This window comes from Zonotrichia leucophrys, chromosome 8 (assembly GCF_028769735.1).
Source record: "Zonotrichia leucophrys gambelii isolate GWCS_2022_RI chromosome 8, RI_Zleu_2.0, whole genome shotgun sequence".
Classification (NCBI taxonomy): Eukaryota; Metazoa; Chordata; class Aves; order Passeriformes; family Passerellidae; genus Zonotrichia; species Zonotrichia leucophrys.
Genome location: NC_088178.1, coordinates 28,500,499 through 28,523,364, shown reverse-complemented (window position 1 = coordinate 28,523,364; position 22,866 = coordinate 28,500,499). Strand labels below are relative to the sequence as shown.

General features: G+C 45.2%; 2 protein-coding genes across 18 annotated transcripts in view; one reads left to right on the top strand and one right to left on the bottom strand.

Moving 5' to 3' along the window:
- DOCK7 (dedicator of cytokinesis 7) overlaps positions 1–22,866 on the top strand; it is a 97,080-nt gene that overhangs the window by 35,526 nt on the left and 38,688 nt on the right. For all 17 annotated transcript variants that reach the window (XM_064719636.1, XM_064719635.1, XM_064719629.1 and 14 more), the window contains exons 13-20: positions 101–194; positions 1,916–2,078; positions 18,519–18,636; positions 19,358–19,428; positions 20,117–20,255; positions 20,426–20,527; positions 20,763–20,849; positions 21,620–21,851. In XM_064719636.1, coding sequence (XP_064575706.1) covers positions 101–194; positions 1,916–2,078; positions 18,519–18,636; positions 19,358–19,428; positions 20,117–20,255; positions 20,426–20,527; positions 20,763–20,849; positions 21,620–21,851 — 1,006 coding nt within the window. The remainder of the gene's footprint in view (positions 1–100; positions 195–1,915; positions 2,079–18,518; positions 18,637–19,357; positions 19,429–20,116; positions 20,256–20,425; positions 20,528–20,762; positions 20,850–21,619; positions 21,852–22,866) is intronic.
- On the bottom strand, positions 2,812–12,523 carry ANGPTL3 (angiopoietin like 3). Its single transcript, XM_064719931.1, has 7 exons — positions 11,942–12,523; positions 10,756–10,866; positions 9,858–9,975; positions 9,057–9,170; positions 7,861–7,956; positions 6,114–6,374; positions 2,812–4,245 (listed from the first exon to the last, which is right to left on the bottom strand). The coding sequence occupies exons 1-7, from the start codon at positions 12,440–12,442 to the stop codon at positions 4,064–4,066; spliced, it is 1,383 nt and encodes a 460-aa protein (XP_064576001.1). The 5' UTR covers positions 12,443–12,523; the 3' UTR covers positions 2,812–4,063.

Below are 22,866 nucleotides of genomic sequence, written 5' to 3'. Positions count from 1 at the left end.
GTCAGAGGGAAGAGCCTGTGGGGTGGTGTGGGGTGGGAGGCTTTGCTGACTCTGGCAGCCCTGGAGGGTGTTTGGGTGACCCAGTCTTGCCCCTGAGCAGGAGGGCGATCGCCTGAGCGACGAGGACCTGTACAAGTTCCTGGCTGACATGAGACGCCCCTCGTCGGTGCTGCGCAGGCTCAGGCCCATCACAGGTACCCAGCTGCCACTGGCTCTGCTTCTGGTGAGGGAACGGGGCCACCGTGGGGCTGAGAACCATTCACTGCCCAGATAGACATCAGGCTCACAGCTGTGAGACTTCAAAGGAGCAAGCTGTTGGCCATAGCTCAAAGTAGTCACAAGTTCTTTGTTACAAGGCAATAAATAACTTTCTAACCCAATGGACAGTTGCCACAGGGTGTATTTTGCTTTTCTAACCTATCAGCTTTACTTACTTCTACTGCACTGAAGTACTTACCTCTGCTTTTACCCAAAGGCTACTATCTGTACACACAAATGCTTCTGTTATAACTTCTAAACTCTGCTTACTCTGTACAACCACACCCCTGCATTTTAAACCCTTCACCACCTTATCATTACAGTTTCTTACTTAAGGCATATTCTTACTTACAACTATAGAAACATAAGTCCATGAATTTTCCATTTAATGTCTATGTGTTGTATCTTCACATCAATCCAAGCTTCTTGCAAGGCTGCAAGGACACAGTCTCAAGCTGTGTCCAGGGAAATACAGGCTGGACAGCAGGAAAAAGCTTTTTCCAGAAAGGGTGGAAAAAAGATGAAGTTCTGGAATGGCTGCCAGGGAGGTGGTGCAGTCCCCATCCCTGGGGGTGTTTAACAAAGCCTGGATGTGGCACTGGGGGCCAGGGTTTGGTTTGTGGGGCTGGGTTGGACTCCATGATCTTGGAGGTCTCTTCCAACCCAGTGATTCTGTGTAAATCAAACCCTTCAGTGTCTGTGGAAGTTTCTGGTTTCCAGTTCCCACAGAGCCAGCCCTCCTGGGCTCAGAAGTTGAGGTGTTTGGTTAGTTCCTCCTCCAGGCAATCCTGGAAATCCTTGAGAGCAGTCCCTGGGCAGCAGGAGCACGGAAGGTGGGATGGGCAGGTTGGTCACTGGCACACTCAGGGTGCTGTCTGTGATGGGGGATGCAAACCCCAAACCCCAAACACAGGAATCTCTGTTTCCCACTCTATCCCAAAGGAGATCTCTCTCCTGGGTAACAGGAACAGGCTCCACCTCTGTTTGAGAAGGGGGAATAGGAGCCCTGGCACACCTCAGTGGAGCTGGTCCCTGACCTGTGCTATCCTGACAATATTTACTTAACTTAACCTGCTCTTAAAGCTCTCCAGGGACAGCAATCCTGCCTCTTCCTTGGATCATCTCCCCAGCTCTCAGTTTGCCTTGCAGCCAGGTTAGGTTTTAACAAAACTTTGCAAAATTATCATGCTGCAAATTAATGTGACTGGGGCATGTGACCACAACCTTCCAAGCACTTGAGTGTTGTGATCAGTTCACCTAATTCACCTCTGGTTTGTAGCCTGACCAATCTCAGGGTTTTTCAGCCTTTCCTCTGATGGAGTTTTGTGTGTAACAATAGCTGGGCCTCCCAGGAGCTTTATCTGGACTGCATTTCCCCAGTTTTCTTACGAAAAAAAATCTATGCCTTGTTAAAGTGCATATTTTCTGTCGGTTTTTATTATCTGGTCCCCAGTGGCCTTAGATATCAGCTGGATCCACTGACACTTGTTAACAAATCCACTTCAGCTGTAATTTATCATTTGTTGATTCATTAAATTCATATATAGGATGTCAATGAATGAATATATAGGATATTAACCCGAAGAAACAAAGCGCAATTATGCTTTTAAAAATTAATTTCTATTTCTGAATGAATAAAACCCCTTTCTTCTTGCAGCTCAGTTGAAGATAGACATCTCTCCAGCTCCAGAGAACCCCCACTACTGCCTAACCCCAGAGCTGCTGCAGGTCAAGCTTTACCCAGACAGCAGAGTCAGACCTACACGAGAAATCCTGGAGTTCCCTGCCAGGGATGTCTACGTCCCAAACACCACATACAGGTCAGAGTTTTGAAATCCATTTCACTTTCCAGGGCCTGACACTGGCAAGTGTAGAAATTCCTCCCTTATCAGCAGGCTTGTTGCAAAATCTGGTGGATGGGCAGAGGAGCTGTGCCAGAGGCATGGGAAGGGTTCAGGCTGACACAGGGAGAAGGCTCAGCTGGGGAGGGACAAACAGGTTTGCAAAACTTGGCTGTGAATAAGAACACAGGTTTCTCTATTTGGTTAAATTTTTTCCAGTTTTATGTAGGTTTTGGTTTTTTTTTTTAAAGTCACCATTCTCCTACTGGCTTTATTAATTTATGTTACTTTCAGTGACTTCTTTTTTCTTTAAAGTGAAGGATAGAAATAGAGAAAATGCATAATCCCTTTGTTCATATTTCCATTTTGGTTGCCAAGCAATTTCTTTGTTTACAATACTTGACAAAAAAATCCTCTGAAGCCCCGAAAAATAGGAAATTTCTCTAAATATTTTGGGAAACAATAATCTTTCTATAACAAAATCCAGGCTGGAGCCAGATTTCTTTTCATTATGTACCATTATTAATTTAAAGCTTTTTAACAGTATCTTTGAGGACATTACATGGCTGGGTGGAATTATCTTCATCAGCTGAGTGATTTCACCAACTTAGCAAATCCTTCATTTAAATTTAGATACAAACCAGGTTTTTACAAATCAAAGGGTTTAGATGAGTTCCATATCCTGTATTTTGAAAAGTCTCAGCCATTTATTTATTAGTCTATTTATTTCTTGGATAGGAAATTTAACATTACAGTAAACCAGTACAAATAAGCAACAGTACATGGTCTCATCCCTGTTACAAACCCATGAGAAGGAAAAGGATTTTTATTGTAGAATTTCTGTAATTAACACATTCTGTTCACGAGGTTTCACTCTGATAAATGACAACCAAAACCATTTCCTGTGCTGAGATAAAAAGCCCACACTGTACAAGGGCTGGGGAAGATAAACAAGTCAATATGACTCAGGGGAGCTGCAGGACTGGGCTTTGTCAGTCAGCACTTGCAGGGCCAGCCCAAGGCTGGCACTCTGTGTTCTGCAGCTGAAGCTCAGCCTGTGAGTGTCCCAGGGGCTGGAGCAGCCCTGTGCCATGGCTTGTGCCTGCTGGGTTTGTGGGCTGGCACCCCTGACCCCGTTGGAGCAGCTGTTCCCTAAGTGGAAGGTGTTTTGGTGTGTGCTCACTTGCTTGTGTGTTTAATTCCTTAGCTGGTTGGACTGAAAGGTCACAGGGCTTGGCTCGGATTCATTTCAGGTGAGGAGAGCAGATCTCGTCCTCCTTTCAGTGAGCTTGGCTCCTCACTTGCAGTGGGCAGCCCCAGCTGTGCAGTTCCCTGTGGGATCTGTGGGATCCAGGGAAGCAGGGCTGCCCTGACCCCCTGTGTGTGACACACCAGCTCCAGAGAGCATGGATTGGCCTCAGCTACTCCTGGAAATACCCAGAGCCCTAAAAGGAGCAATTACCCATCTTTCATTTGCTCTTGAAACATTCCACAACAAAAACATGAACCAAACATTCAATTAGTTACTTCAAGAAACAAAATTTCTTTTTTTTTCTTTCCCTAAATGTTTTCAGTAGGGTTTTGCCAGCCCTTTAATCCCAGAAAACACTTTTTGTTTTCCCTACTACACAACCCAGAAAGGAATGCACAGCCTGAAAACCCATTCCCCCAAACAATATTATCCAATGTGTGACAGGTTGGCTCCTGGGCATTAGAATTTCACTGTGGGGAAGGAAAAGCTCCACAAAAAGTTGCAGCACGTTGACATTGGGGCTTGAGGGAATGACAATACTCACCAGACATTTTGTAAGACCATCTCAGATGCCTCAGGTTTATGTTTTAGAGGAATTCCATGCAGGGCATGGATTGGGACTTGGCATCTGTTGGTAAACACGGCATCAAGTCCTTTGGTGTGGTGAAGTTCATTGTGTTTGTTCTGAGTTCAAATGCAGCAGGTTGAGCACTCAGTCAAAGCTTTTTAAGTCTGTTGGGTGGATCATTATTTTGGTTGACTTGAGCAGGTAGTATCTTCCTTTCTTAGGCTTCCAGTAGAGACCTTTTCCCCTGTCCAGCCTGCCCCTGGACCGTGGTGTGACGTAGTTCCCGTTCAGGTTGGTTTCCTCACACTCACTGTGCCACCAGCCTCCTGAGGAGAAACGTGGGCATGTCATTCTGGGCAGAGTAAACAGCTCCTCTTTGCAACAGAAATCTGCTTTAGACCCTAAATTCCAGCTCAGCTGGCATCTACCCAGGATTCCCAAATCACTGAATTGTTTGGGTTGGGAAAGTCCTGCAAAGTCACTGAGTGCAGCCATTCCCCAGCCCTGCCAAGGCCACCACTGAGCCATGTCACCAAATGCCACACCTGCCTGGATTTTAAATCCTTCCAGGGATGGGGACTCCACCACCAAAGGCTGGACAACCCTTTCCATGAAGAAATTTTCCCATATATCCAATCTGAAGATCCTCTGGTGTAACTTGAGTCTGTTCCCTCTCCTCCTGTCCCTGTTCCCTGGGGCAGATCCCAAACCCCTCCTGGCAGGAGCTGTGCAGAGCCAAAGGGCCCCTGAGCCTCCTTTGCTCCAGGTGAGCCCCTGCCCAGCTCCCTCAGGGATTCTGCAGCCCCTGCCCAGCTCCTCAGGGATTCTGCAGGCCCTGCCCAGCTCCTCAGGGATTCTGCAGCCCCTGCCCGGCTCCCTCAGGGATTCTGCAGCCCCTTCCAGCTCCCTCAGGGATTCTGCAGCCCCTTCCAGCTCCCTCAGCTGCTCCAGACCCTTCCTCAGCCCCATTCCCTTCCCTGGCCATGCTCCAGCCCCTCAATGTCCCTGTCCTGAGAGGCCTTTCCCTGGACACAAGGTGCCCCTCTTGGCATTCTTTGAGGCATCTACAATTTTCAGGAATGCCTAGGATGATGTACAAAGTGTTTGTTGCATGAAGCAGGTGGCTGGAGGACAATTTTGTCTCCTGTGGTTCAATCATCTAATTGCTTCTGTAGTTGTTTGCTTTCTGCTATAAACTGGCAAACATAAAAGCTTTGTAAATCAGTGATTTACAAAGGGTTTAAGGGTTCTTAATTAAGAACCCTTTAACCAAATTATCTCCAAAGAGAAATGGCCTCAGCCTTGCCTCTCTTGCTCTTTTGGGAGTGATTATATTATATGGATATGACAAGCAGCTAAAATCTGCCTTTGAATGGAAACTCACTCATTATTAGCTTTAGGATTGTAGCCTAAATGGAGTTAGAAGTCAGTTTGTCTTTAAGTTTTTTGCAAAAAGGGATCAAACAACCCAACCTGGGGCTGTCACACCAGACCAGGCATCAGAGGAGGAACAGCCCTTTGCTTCAGAGTTTGTAGCCTCATCCTGGGGTTATTTCATCCTGGGCTGTCTGTTCTGTTTCTGGTGTTGGTCGTTTGCACAGGAGGGCAGGATGAGATGGGATATTGGGAAGAAATTAGATTGGGAAGAAGTTCTTCCCTGTGAGGGTGGTGAGGGTCTGGCAGAGGTTATTTGTATAGAATGTGGATTCCCCATCCCTGGAAGTGTCCAAGGCCAGGCTGGATGGGGCTTGGAGCACCCTGGGATAGTGGAAGGCATCAGGGTTTCACAGAATTCCCAGAATCACTGGGTTGGAAGAGACCTTTAAGATCATTGAGTCCAACCCAGCCCCAGCACCCCAACTCAACCCTGGCCCCCAGTGCCACATCCAGGCTGTGTTAAACACCCCCAGGGATGGGCACTGCACCACCTCCCCAGGCAGCCATTCCAGAACTTTCTCACTATTTCAGTGAGAAATTATTTCCTGATATCCAGTGTAACTTTCCCTTGGCACTGCTCGAGGCTGTGTGCTCTGGTTGTGTCAGAGCCCAGCCCCAGCTGAGCACAGGCCCCTTTCAGGAGCTGCGAGAGTGATGGGGACACCCCTGAGTCTCCTTTTCTGCAGGCTGAGCCCCCAGGATGAGCTTTAGGCCCCCTTCCCAGCAGAGCAGAGAGCTCCCATGCCCTGGGCTGTACCTGGGTGGCTCTGGGGGCAGCCGGAGCCCCCGGCCGTGTTCCCGAGGGAGAAGCGGAGCCGGGCGTGCTCGGGCAGCGCGTTGGGAATGCTGCCCGACATCCTGGCCAGCTGCAGGGTGAAGTTGGTGCTGGGGCCCCCCAGGCTGAAGCTGTACTCGATGTGCCTCCTGTTCCCCCTCCAGTCCTGCAGCTCGATGCGCAGCAGGTAATTCCCCTGCTGGGTGATGGAGTAGATCTTCTTCAGGCCCAGCCAGAATTCCTCTGCAAAGTTGGAGGGAAGAGATGGTTATAGGTGGTGTGTGTGAAGATACAGTATTTAAAAGGCTTTATTAATTGCTTTAATTAAATCAGTGATTTGAGTCTTGGGGACCGTTGATCTTTGCAGAGGTCTGCTGCTACATTCTTTTTGTTTACCTCTGCTTAATTGCACACTGATGATCAATAAAAGCAGGAGTTCTAAATGAACTGGAGCTTCCCCCTTTTAAGTTTCCCACCTCGTGTGGAACTCTGAGAGGGAGCTGGAGACATTTAAGAGGTGTGTAATTGGAATGTGTGACAAATGAAACCAGTGACATACATAAAACCTAATGGCAATTGTTGCATTTTGGGAGGAAAGAGCTGCAGAACCAAACTGGGTTCCTGTAGAAAGGGAATTTTTCTTTTGCTGGAATTTCTGATCATTAGTTTAATTGGTTCCATATATTATATTCATTAAGTAGCTTCTAATCAGCACAGGTAATTGCCACATGTACAAAGTGGGGCTGAATGTGAGTGCCATGCACACAGCTGGCATTTAAAGCCATAGAGCACAAGATGCTTGAAGAAAATACTCCCTAATTTCCAGGTTAGGAGCTGTAACCTGGTTTATTTTATCTCCTCAGAAGAGCACTGAATAGGACATAGCTGAGAGCAGTGAAATTCTCTGTAAAATCCAACACTGAAAACATTTGGCTGCTTTTTGGTGCAGTATTTGGGAATTGGAATCAAGGAGCCACTAAAGCATCCAGAGGGATCAGATAAACTTTACAGCTGGGAACTTCTATCCCAGAGCTGAGGGGAAGGTTCAGATCCAGCAGCTCTTTATTATAAAAGAAATGGAAATAAGTCAATATTGCTGCTCACCTGGGTGAGGTTTAGATCTGTGCTATGCTTAGAAAGTCAGACTATTTCCCAAACAAGAGCTCACTCATTTTGGACAAGAAGAACACGGAGAAGATTCTGGATGAGGAGGCTGTCGGGCAGCACTTGGTGCTACAAATTCTTTGGAGTTGATGATTAACAGGGGGACGTGGGTGTTTCCTCACCCTATCCAGCCATGGAGGGGATTGGCCACTCTGGAGAAGCCTGAGGTGTTTGCTCAGGGGAGCACACACAGCCTTGGGCTCTCCTGAGGCTGCAAAAATTGATGTGGTTTTAAGGGTAACAGCAAGGCTCAGAGAAAGTAGTGACAGCAGCTTCATGAGGGTCTGCCTTTGTGTGTATTTGAAATGCTTTGGGATGTGCTTTTATAAGTAGTAAAATCTTGGTGAAATGGTGTTTAAAGCATTCTGGCCTCGATTCAGTTTCTAAACACACATTTGAAGGGATGTCTTTGAGAATTTCACAAGCTATGTGTTCTAGTAAGCACTTCCTGCTATTTCCAATAAATCTGTCAGCTGCTATTTGCAGGTTTAGTCTGCTTTCCTTTCCATAAGAAGATTCAGCTTCTCAAATCAATTGATACACAAAAAAAGAGAGGAATATTTACCATTGAGGTCACCAAAACCATTTGTGTAGGCATCCCAAGTTTGGTTGAAGTCCAGCGATCCGTCCACTCTCTTCTGGATTACAGTCCAGGATGTGCCTGTGAAAAGGGAAATAAGTCACAGCTGGGCCTTGGCCTCATTCCCTGTCCCTGAGTGTGCTCTGGGGTGCTCCCATTTTGAGACAGAACGAGTTAATTGAGGTCTTGATGAAGGGAATTCAAATGAGCCCAGCAGGAGAGAGCCCAGGGCCCTTCAGGTGTCCTTGGCCACACCCGGGGTGCCTCCTCTCACAGAATTATTCTGTCAGGCTGCCTCAACTGGGTTTCACTTGTTTATGAGGGCTGAGAGACAGAGAAACTGATAAAGAAGAGATAAGAGCCCCAGACACTGGCTCAGAGGGTCAGAGTGCTGATAGTGGCCGAGTGCTGGGGCTGTGTCCATGCAGGATCTTCCCTGAGCCAGGTCATGACACCCTCGGTGCAGCTGCTGCAGCAAACGCAGCAGAGCAGCTTTGTGCTGAGGGCAGCCCTGGGAGCTGCGTGTGCTCACCCAAACACGTGAGTGCCCCTCATGCCCTCCCCAGCTCTCTGAGGGCATGGAGGGGATGGGGGCAGGCACAGAGCAGCTCTGGGGGTGCAGAGCAGCCAGGGAACGAGGGAACTGGCCAAGCTGTGCACGGCAAAAGGAACAAATTTGGGTTCCTTTAGGAAGGTTCCTGGCTGCTGAGCCACCCAATGGCACAGGAATCCCGTCCCAGGACTCACTTCTCTGGGTTCAGTTTGGCTCAGCTCAATCTAAAGCTCAGCCTGTTAATGAACAAAATTTTACTTCTGTAAAAGCAAATTGTTTGCTGTTTGCTTTTCTTTGAGAAATGTATTCATGGTTGCCCTACAGTGGCTTTTATAATGACAATTTTCATTGCCTACAGCTAAAGGGGCTTGGGATTTGGATATCCTTAATTTATATCACATGATTGAATGTTATTTCCTCAGTATAAACAAGAGGGGAGTAAAGAAGGGAGCAGTGATAAGGAGATTTCAGGATATGGGAAACCTAACTTAGAGCAGACAGGCCACGAAGAGAAGTCAAGAAGATACATGAATCATAAGTTTTTGTGTACTTTGGGAGGAGACAAAGTTATTTGGCTTAGAGGAAGATACTTGTGTGAAAATTAGACTGTTGCTGGCACAGCTCTTACCAAATTTTGTTTCACAGTAGACATTGAAAGCTTCTGAGCCATTGGGCTGAATAGTGTAGACCCCACTGGTCTGCACCCCAGTGTGGTAGAGGGCAGTGCAGTCAGCAGCAGCACCTGGGGAGCAAACAGCCTGTTAGAAATCCTGCTTGGGATGTGCTGAGCTGAGAGATAAACAAAAAAATGGGAATGGTCATACTGTGAATTTCATTTTACAATAAATGTCATGGAATGGACAGACTCTTTTGGGCATAGTAGTGCAGCTGCCAAGGTGTGCATAGGCTGGGTTTTTTAAGTTAGGCAGGGCTTCAGTTTGGAGGATTTTGGAAAGTTTCTAAGGCCTAAGACTAGACTCTGGCAAATGGGCTTCCCTACCCCTTGTAAAGCTCCTAGTAAATGCCATGCTCACTGCTACACTTCATCAGTGCCTTTCATCTTCAAAGAAAGGACTCCTAAATCTTGTAATTAGCCAGTGTGGAGTAAATGAGTTCTCTGTTCAGGCTCCACAAGAGAGACATGGGTAAAAGCATGGCCACAGCATGTTTACAAGAGGGGAATGGATCCTGTTACTGCATTCTTGGACATTGTCCCTGTGTGTCACCCCAGAGACAAGTACAGCTGGAGTGGGCCTAAATAGATAATGACATTTTTTCCAAAGAAGGAAATCTAATTCCTTCCCACAGCCCAGTGTATCACTTAAAAATCTTCTCCTTTTAGTCTCTGGCTCCTACAAACCAACCCAGGGCTGTCCCAGGGGCGGTGGGAATCAGCACCTGCTGCAGTCAGTCTCAGATGGGCTCTCACCATCAGCTCTGTATGTCCCAGCCGTGGGCCTGTGCACAGCAGAGGGGATGGGCTCTGCCTCCTGCTGCTCCTCCAGGAAGGAATTCTCCAGCAGCTCCAGGAGCTCGATGTGGTTTAGCTGGAAGAGCCACAATTACACTGTTAACTTCCCAAGGCTCTGGAATGATGAGGTGCATGGATCAAGACAATGTCATGCAGAGAATAATTTTTCTTGAGAGTGTAACCCTGTGGAATGCCCAATTTACCACATAAAAATAACTGCAGCTCCATGCTGGTGGATTTTAGGTGTGGGAATGCCAGCTGTGCCACTGCTCTGGCAGGATGGGATTCATGGAGGGAGGAAATGACCCCTTCTCTTGTGGTGCACCTTAATGGGCAAACAGATTTAACTTATTTATAATAATAATTAATGGGCAAACAGATTAGCTTATTTCCTCAGGTGACATCACTTAGACAAATAATGCCAACTGCTGAGGAGGACAGAACCCACAGTTCCTCAGGCTGAAATGCATTTTCCTCTCAGAATAAATTAAACCTGATCATGCTGGTTGTACTGTATTACAGTGATACATGTTGGACTTCCACTCTGGGAGTGGATTTTGGAAATTAAGAAAGAGGTAGAGAGCAATGAGACTTCCAGACCAATGGAAGAGCAATAATGTGGTAAATAATAAGAGGAAAAAACCCCAAATGAGCAGTCAGAAATGCAGCAGCCTGGTGTTGAGAGACAAAGTCTCACAGCTGTTGTTGGCCACAGCTCCTGCCCAGAGCAGGTACCTCAGAATGATCCCACCTTCCTCTGCACCCCAAACTCAACAAGGGGTGCCTGACCCCAGGGTGGGACCTCAGCTCCCTCAGTGGCAGAGAGATGGAAGGAGAAGCAGGCTGGCTCCTGTACCTTGTCCTCCAGCTCCATGATCTGGTTGTGCTGCCTGTCCAGCTGCTCGTGCTGGTCCTCCACGATCCTCAGGAGCTGCTTGATGTCGTTGTCCTGCTGCTCCACAAAGGCCTGAGGGCAGGGAGGGGAGGATGGAGGAGGGTTAGGAGCAGCAGCAGACCTTCAGCAGTGGTGCTGCCTCTGTAACTCCTGTCCTTGGGCCAGTTTTGAGAGGCACAAACCACTGAATGTTCCCTTCCCTTTCCAGAGAATCCTAGAATATCCCTAGCTGGAAGGGACCCACAGGGATCATCAAAGTCCAGCTCCAGAGGTTTGCATGCTTTGCCTCTAAAATGACAAAAATGTTTTGCTTCTGGAGTGAGCACCCATTTTATGAAGACAAACTACTGGCAGCTTTCTAGACTCCTTTTTTAATTGCTCTTTTCCTTCCCATTTCACATCCAGAACAATTATGTTCTGTGGATTCAGCTCTTGATTCAAACTAGATTAAAAAAGGGAAAAAATCCCAGCATTAAGGGTATCAGGTGGTATTTGAGAGATCAGGTTCATCTTTTTGCTTTGACACAAACATCCATTATTTTCTCATAGAAATTGCTTGGCCTTTTTATACTCCTGCAAAATACAGTTAATATTTCCTTTTCTATAGAAAACCTTTCATGCATCTAACTGCTTGCATGATTAACATATTAATTTTATTAATACCTGTAGGGTTCTTTGGTTCTGGAGGTCCTACAGGTGCTATAAATGCCCCTCTCTTAAATGTTTAAGCTCCCTGTTTCTGCACTGGGCAGGCAGTTCCCACTGCAGGGATTTGGGATGAGCTGGTGATGTACAAACCCATGGGCTTGGGAATCTCATGATTTTCCCAATTGCAAAACTTTTTTATCATTATGATGACAAAATTCCTTAAAATCGATTTGCAAATCAATATTGAAAATAATACAGAGCTTTATAATTTCACAGTTTTTCACTGATTTCTCTGGGGAATTTTACTGCAAAATTAACGCTGTGTCAGAGTAAGGCAGTGATTTTTTTAAGGTTATTACAGTGATTTCTTCCTCAAAAAATCAGACTAGTACTGCAGTGAGGAGCAAGGGGAAGCATGAGCTTCTATTGCACAATTTCTGGTGATGGCATTGCAGTGTATTTTGGCTCAGTGTGTCAGGGCCTTTCACAAGTCACTTACTTTGAGTGAAGAAATTTCTTTTGTCTCTTGCACCGAAGGCTGGAAAATGGCCAGTTTGGTGACCTTGTCCTCCAGTCCCCACACTTGCTCCTGCAGCTGGATTTTGTTTTGGATGAGGTCTTCAATCTTGAGGTTCATCTCCTGTGAGAGGTTCTTTATCTCCTCGTTGTTGATCTGCAGCCTGGCCGTGGTTTGCCGGAGCTGTTCCTCTTCCTCCTTGATTTCGCTGGTTTGCAGGGAGAGCTCGTAAAAGGACCTGTCAAAGATGTAGAGCTTCTGAAAGATGTCATTGATCTGCCCCTTGGTCTTGTGGACAAAGTCTTTGAGGCCATGGCCCAGCTGGAGGAGCCCGTTGGCCAAGATTCGGACGTCGTCCAACATCGCAAATCGCGATTTCGTTTCGGGAGATGCGGCGGAACCCACGGAGAAAAATTCCTTGTCAGCTGCAGCTGGGAGAGCCAGCGGGGCCAGGAACAGTAAAACTGCAATGATCTTCATCATTCCTGCTCCTGGCTCTCTTTGCTCAGGATGCAGAGGCTTTTCCCAGTGACAGCTCGTGCTCTGTGGCTGCTCTGGGTTGCAGAGCTTGATCTATTTATACTCCTCTTCATTTTAGGAGAGGCAGAGCATGGGTTGATCATTAAGCTGTGTGTGTTTGAACGAGTGTAACCCCTCCTGAATGTAGGTTGGCACCTGGGAAGATAAAATTGAGAGACGGGCACGTTGCTGATTAAACTGGTTCTGAACTTTTCCATCTGCCAGGCCTTCTGGTGTAAAATGTTATTGATGACACGGTGTTTTTCACACAACTCTTTCTAATAGGTTAATTTTGGGTCATAATCTGGGTAAGGGCTTAAATTGCTCCTTGTTTGTGTTGTTTGGTTCCCTTTATTGCCTCAGGAGTGGGAAAGGATTTTTCCATGTTTGAGAGCACTGGATGTTCAGGTTGTGAAGCTCCTTGATGAGCTGTGGAAGGGCAAAATATTCCCAGATGATTCACACAACTTGATTTTCATCTCAGGCCGTTTTCTGATGTAACTCATTGTGCTGCAGTGGATTTACTTGTCATCGAGCCCAGATTAAGTGAGAAAGAGGGAATTAGGTCCAGAGATTGCCTGGATGTGATTCTGCTGTGTTAAGGTTTGTGCAGTAATTTACACCATATAAAACTTATTTTTTAAGAGCTGCTTTGCAGAGGTGGGTGAGATAAATAATACCTCGCTTGCATTTCTCACCTTAGCATTCTTTTTGCTGTTTAAGATTCACACTGCATAAAGAAAGGCTGCAAGTGCTCTGAAATAAATGCCCAGTTCTGCACTGGGTCTCTGCATGAAAACAAGGAGATTTTTGGGTAGTATTTCAGTGTGAGTCAAAGGTATTTCTCTTTCTGGACTCATTCATAGCAATCCAAGAAATCAAAATCAAACATTGCACAATGTGCTTTGGAGGGTTTTCAGGTTTTTGCCAAATTCTTGTATGTTTAGAAATTCTTCCCCTGGAATTTTTATTGTGTTGTTGATGTACATATGCACGTATGATATGAAGCATCCGTAGAAAAAAGTGTTTAAAAAATGAATTTTTTACCTCATATATTGGATTTTTTGTGTGCTCAGGGGTTGGTAATATCCAGGTGACCTTCCCATTCACAATTAAATACTGTGAAAGTATTTTAGATCTCATATTGATTGCTGGGGAATATTTTGTGCCAGTATGATTGGGATCAGACTTACTGGAGTACCTGGAGTATGGAAAAAGAGCAGAAACAGGGAGATGATCAGGCCCAGCTTTGATAGGGATTCCTTCAAAAAAGCCAATTCTGAATTGTTTCTCTGGCATCTGACACAGGGATTTTGAGCTGCGAGTCTTGAAGAACTGGTTGTAAAATTAAAAAAAAAAACCAAAAAAAACCCCAAACCAATGTATAGACATTCTTCAATCCACTTCACAGTCCTTAAGTGGCTCTGGTTTTGTGTGGTTTCAAATGAACCATTTTCTTTTTTAACTATTTCATGTAAGAAATCTTTCTGGTTTATTTTGAATTCTTCCTAACCCCATCACCCCCAAAAATCTTTCCTCTTGGTTTAGTCTTTCTAAAAATATAGGGAGTTACTGAAGGAATAGCAATGACCAAACAAGTGGGGATCAGACATTGTACCAGGTTTCTGCAGCTTGTGTCCCTGTGCTGCTGAGGCATGACACTGCCTGGGAAAGGTTTGTTTTCCAAAGGGAAAAGGCAGCCAAAGGCCCTGATGTCAAATATTAATGAAGCACTAATTAGCTGCCAAGCACGTTTCCATATTAATGCCAAGGCCATGGAGTCAGACAGTGCTAAACTCACTGCAGAGCCCCCCTAGATGTCACAACAGTCCCAGAGTCCAGAAGAAAAGTGGGACACAGGAAGGCAGAGAGGAGAAAAGCTTCTGGCATGACTAAACCATCAAATTCAAGAGCTTTGGAAACCCTGAGAGGGAATCCTGCCTCTGAGAGTTGTCAGGAAAAGATGTATATAACAAACATGATCCTGAAGATCTTTCATACACCTGGGTGACCCTGATTATATGGGCTTTAAATGATTTTTATAGTAGGAATAAAGCAAAGAAAAAGGTCTCTGGGTTTTACTGAAAAGGGAAATTTTCATAATAGGAAAATTCATTCATAGAAATTTTCATTGTAAGAGTTAGGAGCAGCTCTTAATGTTTTAATGCCTTTGTGAAGGATTTTGGAAAATGGCTGCAATGATATTACATAAATATTTAGAGGAGTGCCTGGTGCCATTATGTCCATGGCTTGGGAAGCCTTTGCACTTGAGCAATTTATTTTATGGAAGTAGAAGTACTGTTGAGATCTGTTTGAGATAATAGGATAAGCTTTGCATATATTAGGCGTGGCATTTTAGTATAAGCTCCAAACACAAGTCCTTGGGTTTACAGCTCCTGCCTGAAACTTTTATTGATGGAAATCAAGACATTTATAATGTTCTGTCACTTTTTCAGCCTCAGTCCCTTTCCATGGCTGTGTTTAGATGAGAAGATCTGAGGTTTTTAGTGATGGGGGTAGAAGAGAGGCTGGGAGAGCTGGGGATGGAGAAGAGAAGGCTCTGGGAGGATTTTAGAGCTCCTTCCAGGGCCTAAAGGGGCTCAAGGACAGCTGGAAAGGGACTTGGGACAATGGCCTGGAGTGACAGGACAAGAGGTGATGGTTTTAACCTGAAAGAGTAGGTTTAGATGAGATAAGATATTGGGAGTAAATGGATTTCTGTGTGGGTGGTGAGGCCCTGGCCCAGTTTGTCCAGAGCAGCTGTGGCTGCCCCATCCCAGGAAGCGTCCAAGGACAGTGGGACAGGGTTTGGAGCAGTTTGGGACAGTGGGACGTGTTCCTGGACATGGCAGGGGGTGGAATGAGCTGATCTTTACGTCACTTCCAGCCCAAACCAGGGTTCCAACCCAAGTTGACCAGTGGTAAGGTCAAGCAGGATTTTTCCATTTGGGGCCATGTTCTGATTTGCTAGCTGGGCTTTTTCCCCCCTTTTTCCATGTAAGTTTTCCACAAAGGGAAGATGGCTGTAATAGGAAACCCTCTGGAGGGAGGCTGCCTGAACAGGGGGAACGTCGGATCTGTGCATCTCAAATCCCAGGACAATGGCCTGGAGTGACAGGACAAGAGGTGATGGTTTTAACTGGAAAGAGTAGGTTTAGATGAGATTAGATATTGGGAGTAAATGGATTTCTGTGTGGGTTGTGAGGCCCTGGCCCAGTTTGTCCAGAGCAGCCACGTTCTGATTTGCTAGCTGGGCTTTTTCCCCCCTTTTTCCATGTAAGTTTTCCACAAAGGGAAGATGGCTGTAATAGGAAACCTTCTGGAGGGAGGCTGCCTGAACAGGGGGAACATCTCCTGTCCCCTCTTCCAGTGGGATCTGTGCATCTCAAATCCCAAAAGCACCAAGAGCTTCTTCCCAGTGAAATGCCCTTAATGAGGGCTTGAAAAGCAGTGGAGAGGGGAACAACCTGTCCCTTTGCTCAGCATAAATCAATCCTTTGCATAAGCCTGCCTTTAATATAGGGATCCTGTAGCCTGGCTTCACAAATACCTTAAATCTTTCTCTTAAGCACTAATAATACTTAATAAAAGTTTTATGAGCAAGGTACATTTTAGAGTAAATTTTCATATCCATTTTCATTTTAAAAGAACATCAAGCAGCAAATGTATTCATGGCAGAACAAAGTAATTTAGGAGAGTCACAAAAATGGCCCTGGCCCCCTCTGAAATAGTAGGAGAGCGTTGATTTGGCAAAGTGACCAGTGGGGATGGGATTCCAAAACTTAATTCACCATGAAGGACTTGAGAGGGAAGAAATTCCCACTTGCCTGCTAAGATTATTCCTCTGCCTGCAGGGGTGAAGCAGGGCCTGGTTCATGAGGCTGCCCCAGATGTCCCTGGAGCTGCCCTGCTCTTAGGGAGTTCCTTAGGATCAGCGTTAGCTGGGGCTGTTAGGGGAGCAGATTTGAGGAATTGCCATCAGAACCAAGGCCTTGGGTGGGGTCCATTGGCCAAAATCGTGTCATTAGTGCCATTGCAGGCAGGCAGGGACAGCTTTGCAGCTGCTCCCCCAGGAGTGTGTCCCGCCAGTGCAGGTGTTTTGGGAACTCCTGGCATCTCAAAGGCACCAGGTACCTTCCCTGAGTTACTGCCCTCCTGAGAACCCAAAAAAGTCTTTTTGTTACCAACCTCCTGCTGCCAGCACTCGACAGCAGCTGCTTTATTACCCCTTCAAAGTTGTCCTGCTGTGCTCCTCTCTTCGCTTCTGAGCCCATCTGGCATCTGCTGTCTCTGTGGGACAAGGAACAGTTGGAAACCACTCACAAATTGTGTTCAGACCCACGGAACAGTTCCCAGAGGAAGGGAACCTCATTTTCCTGTTGCCTCACAAGCCAGGGCTGTCAGAGGGCTGGTTCTGCAGTGCTTGGCCAGAATGCAGCGTGCCAGTCCTTGAGGCACTTGGAGCCCTCCCTGAGCTCCCATGGACCTTCCCTGCTGGAGCCCCTGGCTGGAGCTGCAGGAGCCAGGCTGGCCAAGGAGGATGATGCTGGGGTGCTGGGCAGGGCTGGGTGGGAGATGGAATGGGGATTGCCAGGCTGGTTTTTTAAAGATGTGCAACAATTCATACATTTAGACTTGTTTGGCAGCCAAAGGATGTTCATTTCCTCTGAATAACTGAGTGTTGAGCTGGAAAAGTCTGCTTTTTTTTTTGTCTTTAAAAGAACATCAAGGTGGTTTGTGTGGATTTAAGTTGCTTGCACAATGGACAGGTTGGGGTTTGTAGTGGACAATTTTGCTGATGAAGTGTGAATCCAACTTTCACCTTGTTGGCAAGGGCCCAGCAGGGCTCAGAGGACAGAAAATACTGCAGAATTTTGCATTTATCATGGCTATTAAAGTATTCAGGGACTTGGAGAAATGGGACTGGAAGGGGTTTCCAGAATGTGTCCCCTGCCCAGCAAAGCTTGAGGTTGTCTTTAAACCCAGCTGGAGAGTGTCTGCCTTACCTGTCCTGAGAAACCACCAGAAAATGGAGGTTTCACACCCTCCAAGGCAATTTGTTCTACTGCTTTAGCTCTCCTTACAGCCAGAACATTTTCCCTTGTGCCTCACCTAAATCTCCTGTGCTGCAATTTCCTCCCATTAGGCGCTGCCACATTCCCTGTGGATGTGATGAGCACTTTATTACTTCAGCCTTTGAAACAGTTCTGTAGCTACCTGGGAGTGTTGTCATTACCTGAAGCTACATGTATCCATGCAGTTTAATCCATTCTCAGAGGAGAAATGGAACCTGAAGTTATCCTGATGTCAGGAGATTTAAAAAAGAAAGGAAAGAAAAAAAAGGGAAAGAGGTATTAAAGGGAAACCGATGCTGGTGAGCAAAAAGTGTATGAAGTAGAAGTAAAAAAAGTATAAGTTTCTACTGATAGTAGAAAAGAAATGGAGGATAAGTAAAAAGAAATGCAAAGTGATGAAAAAGTGAAAAAAGTCGATGGTGCAAAGGGAAAGGAAAGGAAAGGAAAGGAAAGGAAAGGAAAGGAAAGGAAAGGAAAGGAAAGGAAAGGAAAGGAAAGGAAAGGAAAGGAAAGGAAAAGGAAAGGAAAGGAAAGAAAGGAAAGGAAAGGAAAGGAAAGGAAAGGAAAAGGAAAGGAAAAGAAAGAAGGTATTTAACAGAAACCAGCTGCTCTGTGTTGAGCAAATAAAGTATATGAAATAGAAGTAAATAAAACTTTTGTATCATATGTTTTCTTTCCACTTGAACTTAGGTTGTAGAATCACTATGAAATTTTTGGATGGATTTTACAAGTACCCTTCCAAACAAGAACTGTTTCAAAATGTGATGAGAGTTGAAAAATTATGTCTTTTGATGCGTGCAATAAGGGGTCATTACTAAAGACAAATTGTTTGTCTGGGTGTGCACTGCATCTCATGGAACAGAAAATGTCAAACCCTTCACTGTTTGCCTTTCCACAGAGGTTTAAATAAGAGCATTAATGAAGGTGTGAGCCCTCTCATCAGCTGCTGCCTTTGTCTCTTGCAGGAATCTCCTTTATGTGTACCCACAGAGCCTTAACTTTGCCAACCGGCAGGGATCTGCCAGGAACATCACAGTGAAAGTGCAGTTCATGTATGGAGAGGATCCCAGCAATGCCATGCCGGTGAGGGGGCCCTGTGCTCCATGGGAGGGAGCAGTTAGAACTCCTGTCAGGCTGTTCAAACCTCACTGAAATGCATTTCAAAATAACAGCTTGAGAGGAATAGAAAATGATATTTCAGAGCCAAGAGTGCAGTTGTGTGGAGTTTGCAAGGTGGAGCAGCTGAATTTTAACCTGAGATTATTGATTATAAGGGTGGTGAGGTCCTGGCAGAGGTTGTCCAGAGAGATTCTCTGTCCCTGGAAATGTCCAAGGCCAGTTTGGATGAGGCTTGGAGCTACCTTGGGTAGTGGAAGCTGTCCCTGTCTCATTCCTGAGGTGGGATTTAAATTCCCTTCCAACCCAACCCATTCTGGGATTCTGTGTTTGCAGCAGGCACTGCTCATGGTTGGAACAGAAGCTTTGCTTCCATGACAAAGGATTAAAGGTGACAGCTTTGTTCAGGGCCAGCAGTGATCCCCACTCAGAGGATCTGTGTAGGGATGATTCCATCCATCAGTTCTTCTGGCATGTCTGTGTCCATGTGTCACTGGAGTTGTTAAAATTGTGCCTTTTCAGTGACTGGGTGAAGTGCTGCCTGTAAGGGAAGGGGCAGGGAACAAGGGGCAGATGTAACTGTACAGGTGCACAATAAATGGAGCTCTAAATGTCTCTGCAGGATTATGGAACAGATCTTGGCACAGTTTTATAGGGGGGTTCCTGTGTTTTTTTCCTCTTTTTGCAGGTCATCTTTGGCAAATCCAGCTGTCCTGAGTTTTCCAAGGAAGCATACACAGCTGTGGTGTATCACAACAGGTAAACACAGTGTGGAAGTGACTCACCAGTGACTGGTGTTAATTATTTAACAATCAGTGTCTGGACAGCACTCACAGTGACTGCAGTGCCAGTTGATGCTGTCCTTAGAGTTTTGTGACAACTGGGAGACAGAGTCTTTGTTTGCTGTGGTACAATCAGCTTTGTGTGATCCTGAGCACGTAGCCCAGCTCAGCAGATGCTCCAAGCCCAGCTCCAGTCAGCAGTCATGAAGATTTATGTTCCAAACTCACGGGAGCAGGTGCCCCCGTTGTTTTCTTGGAGCCTTTTAGACATTAGGTACAAATTGGAGCTACTTGGTCTTGAAAATAATTCCATTGCAGCTGGGGTGAGGGGTGCTGAATCCAGCAGGAACGTTTTCCTGGCTTTGCAGCTGTGCCAAGGGAGATTCCTGTCCTGCAGGTCGGGCTTGTGGCAGTGTCCACATTGAGACAAGAGTTTATTGCTCATGTGGTTCAGAGTGCCTGTGTGAGGAGGAGGAGGCTGCTGCCCATTTTTTTGTGGATTAGAAGTTTTTCCAGTCTTTGGTGATCAGAAAGTGAGCTTCAATCCCTTGGGGTAGCCCATACACTCCCTTCCCTGCAGATCCTTTAACTCAGAGGGTTCAGTCTGAAGCACAAGGTAGCAAACCACTGTGGGTGACTCAGCTGAGGCTCTGCTCTCTGCACAGATCTCCTGATTTTCACGAGGAAATCAAGATTAAGCTTCCAGCCACTCTGACAGACCACCACCACCTGCTTTTTACTTTCTACCACGTCAGTTGCCAACAAAAACAAAACACACCTCTGGAGACTCCAGTCGGCTACACCGTGAGTGTCTTTTTGTCCTTGCATTTCTCAGGATTCATTCAAATGCATTTGCTGCCTCTTTGTTTAGCATCCCTGTGAACTCGTATCCCATTGGGGAGCTTGGGAAATTGGCAAAAGCTCCAAGAAAGCCTTAAGAAATGTGTGATTTTGTTGTTTTCCTCTCTTTGCAGTGGATCCCGATGCTGCAGAACGGCCGGTTAAAGACGGGTCAGTTCTGCCTGCCCGTGTCATTGGAAAAGCCACCCCAGGCTTATTCAGTGCTTTCTCCAGAGGTGAGCTGAGTTCTGCCTGCTGGAAACCAGCACAATACATGGGAGAAAAAATGAGAGGATATATGTGTACACATCTCTGTGTGTACATTTATTTATTTCCTAAATGCCATTAAATTTAGACAGAATTTTAGTGTTTGTGTGTGGCTATGTGCATGTGATCCAGCCAAAATAAATGTAATTAGCAGAGCCTAAGCTCTGCTCTCTGTCACATCCTCTCTGATTCTTCCTCCTGCAGGTTCCTCTCCCTGGGATGAAGTGGGTGGACAACCACAAAGGGGTTTTCAATGTGGAAGTTGTTGCTGTGTCATCCCTCCACACTCAGGTGGGTGTTGAGAGCAGTCACTGGAATAAAATAATCTTCTGACAGTTGAAACACTGTCAGAGTTGATGCTGTGTGTGACAATCCCTTGTAGTGAAATTACAATCTCATTTTCAGTTCTGAGCCAGCACACCTGTTTTTCCACATTCTGCTGTGAGTATATTTGAGAAGTTCTGCTTAAAAATATGAGTGGTTTGGCCTTAATTCACAGGGGGGTGAATGGCCAACAGTGTTTTCAGCCTGTTGTGTTTGATACAACAGCTCTAACACAGCCCAGGCAAATGATGTTTTCTTGTTTTCTTGTTTTCTTGTTTTCTTATTCTTGTTTTCTTGTTCTTCCCTTTCCCCTCCTCCTCTTTTGTTTCCTCCCTGTATTTTCCCTCTGTCTGCCTTTGATCTGAAAATAAAGATGACAATCACTTTGTTTAATCATTTGAGCTTTTGTTTTATTAATTCCCACTGTGTCATTTTGATGGGCTGTGTGTATTTTATTTGTGCTGTAAGTAGTAATGTGATTTTAGTGCATTTTTTGTTTGGTTTGTCTAAGAATACAGAGTCTGTGGGTCCTCTAGTTTTGCCTTGATAACTTTGAAACTAGAATTAGAATTAAATATGGACAAATCTCTCAAAGATGTTGAATTTCTGCTAATTTTGTGAGATTAAATGGCCAGATAGAAAAATGAGGGTGAGAACCCATCCGTGAGATACAGATCCATAGAAAATGAAGATATTTTGGGGATTCTTGCTGATTACTGGCTTTTTGCTTGTTGTAGGACCCTTACCTCGACAAGTTCTTTGCACTTGTCCATGCTCTGGATGAGCACATGTTCCCTGTGCGAATAGGAGACATGAGAATTATGGAGAACAACTTGGAAAATGAACTGAAGAGCAGCATTTCAGCTTTAAATTCCTCTCAACTGGAGCCGGTAGTGCGATTTCTTCATCTCCTGCTTGACAAACTGATCCTTCTGGTAGTAAGACCTCCTGTCATTGCAGGCCAAATAGGTATTTTATTTAAGTTTTATAGAGAATTACATAGCTGAAAGTTTGACACTTCCAATTTTATCATATTTATGTAGAAGTAAAAAAGTCCATTTTTATGCTTTATTTTAGTGCCACTAATATACCAAGTGTCTCCCAAATAAAACATGCTGGCATCCAGATCTGGGGTGATATACACAGGAGCAATATTTAATATTTAATGGAAAGCTTCTAAAAGGACTGGGAATTTGGTGTCCAAATTGAGCCAGCAGAAAAAGAGCCTGATTTTCCTGGATGCTCAGCATGTTTTAGCACTGGAGCTTGTTAAGGTGTCTCCATCCTGACAGAAAATAGGAATTTCAGCCTTATTGGTCACCTTGGAAAATCTGGAAGTAGGTGAAGTAGGAAATTACAGATGCTGCATGTTCCTGTTGTGGGTCTGATACTGCCAGCATGAATAATCCCTTCTTTTGCTCCCTGTGAAGGGCTAAGCTCTGGCAGTACAAAAAAAATCTCAAATTTAAGTCAGGATTAGATCCTTACTATTTAAAGTAGCAGTTTTTGCTGATTTTCTTTTGTAGGAAACCTGAGTTTGGACATAGTGGAATATAAGGATCTAAGACTGCTTTAAAAATACTTCTAAAAGTATTTTCTTAGCTGTATCATTTATTTGTTTAATCTTTCTAGAAAAGAATTTACCTGCATTTTAATTTTATATTTTAATGTTCTTTCACTCTTTCAGTGTTCTGAATTGGTTTAGTTGGTTTGTATGGAATGTTATGGACATTAATGACTGGATTTATTTAAAATAAGATTTTAATTTTCTAGCTACTGTCTTCTTCATCCTTAATTTTTCAAGTGTGTAGTTTTTTGTGCTCATTTTCTGAGCAGCTTTTTTCTCTCCACAGAATGAAATTGTTCATTTGATACAGTTTGTGTTTTGGCTAAGGCTTAACTAGAGGAAATAATTAACTGAAAAAAAGCATGATAAAAATCCAAAGGGTATTACCCATCAGTTAAACAAAGACTTGCCCTTGTT

Coding starts and splice junctions, on each gene's coding strand:
- ANGPTL3 (XM_064719931.1), bottom strand. CDS start 12,442: ATGATGAAGATCATTGCAGTTTTACTGTTCCTGGCCCCGCTGGCTCTC. Junction 10,867..11,941: donor AAGAAATTTCTTCACTCAAA/GTAAGTGACTTG, acceptor CCCTGCCCTCAG/GCCTTTGTGGAGCAGCAGGA. Junction 7,957..9,056: donor CTACTGTGAAACAAAATTTG/GTAAGAGCTGTG, acceptor CCCTTTTCACAG/GCACATCCTGGACTGTAATC.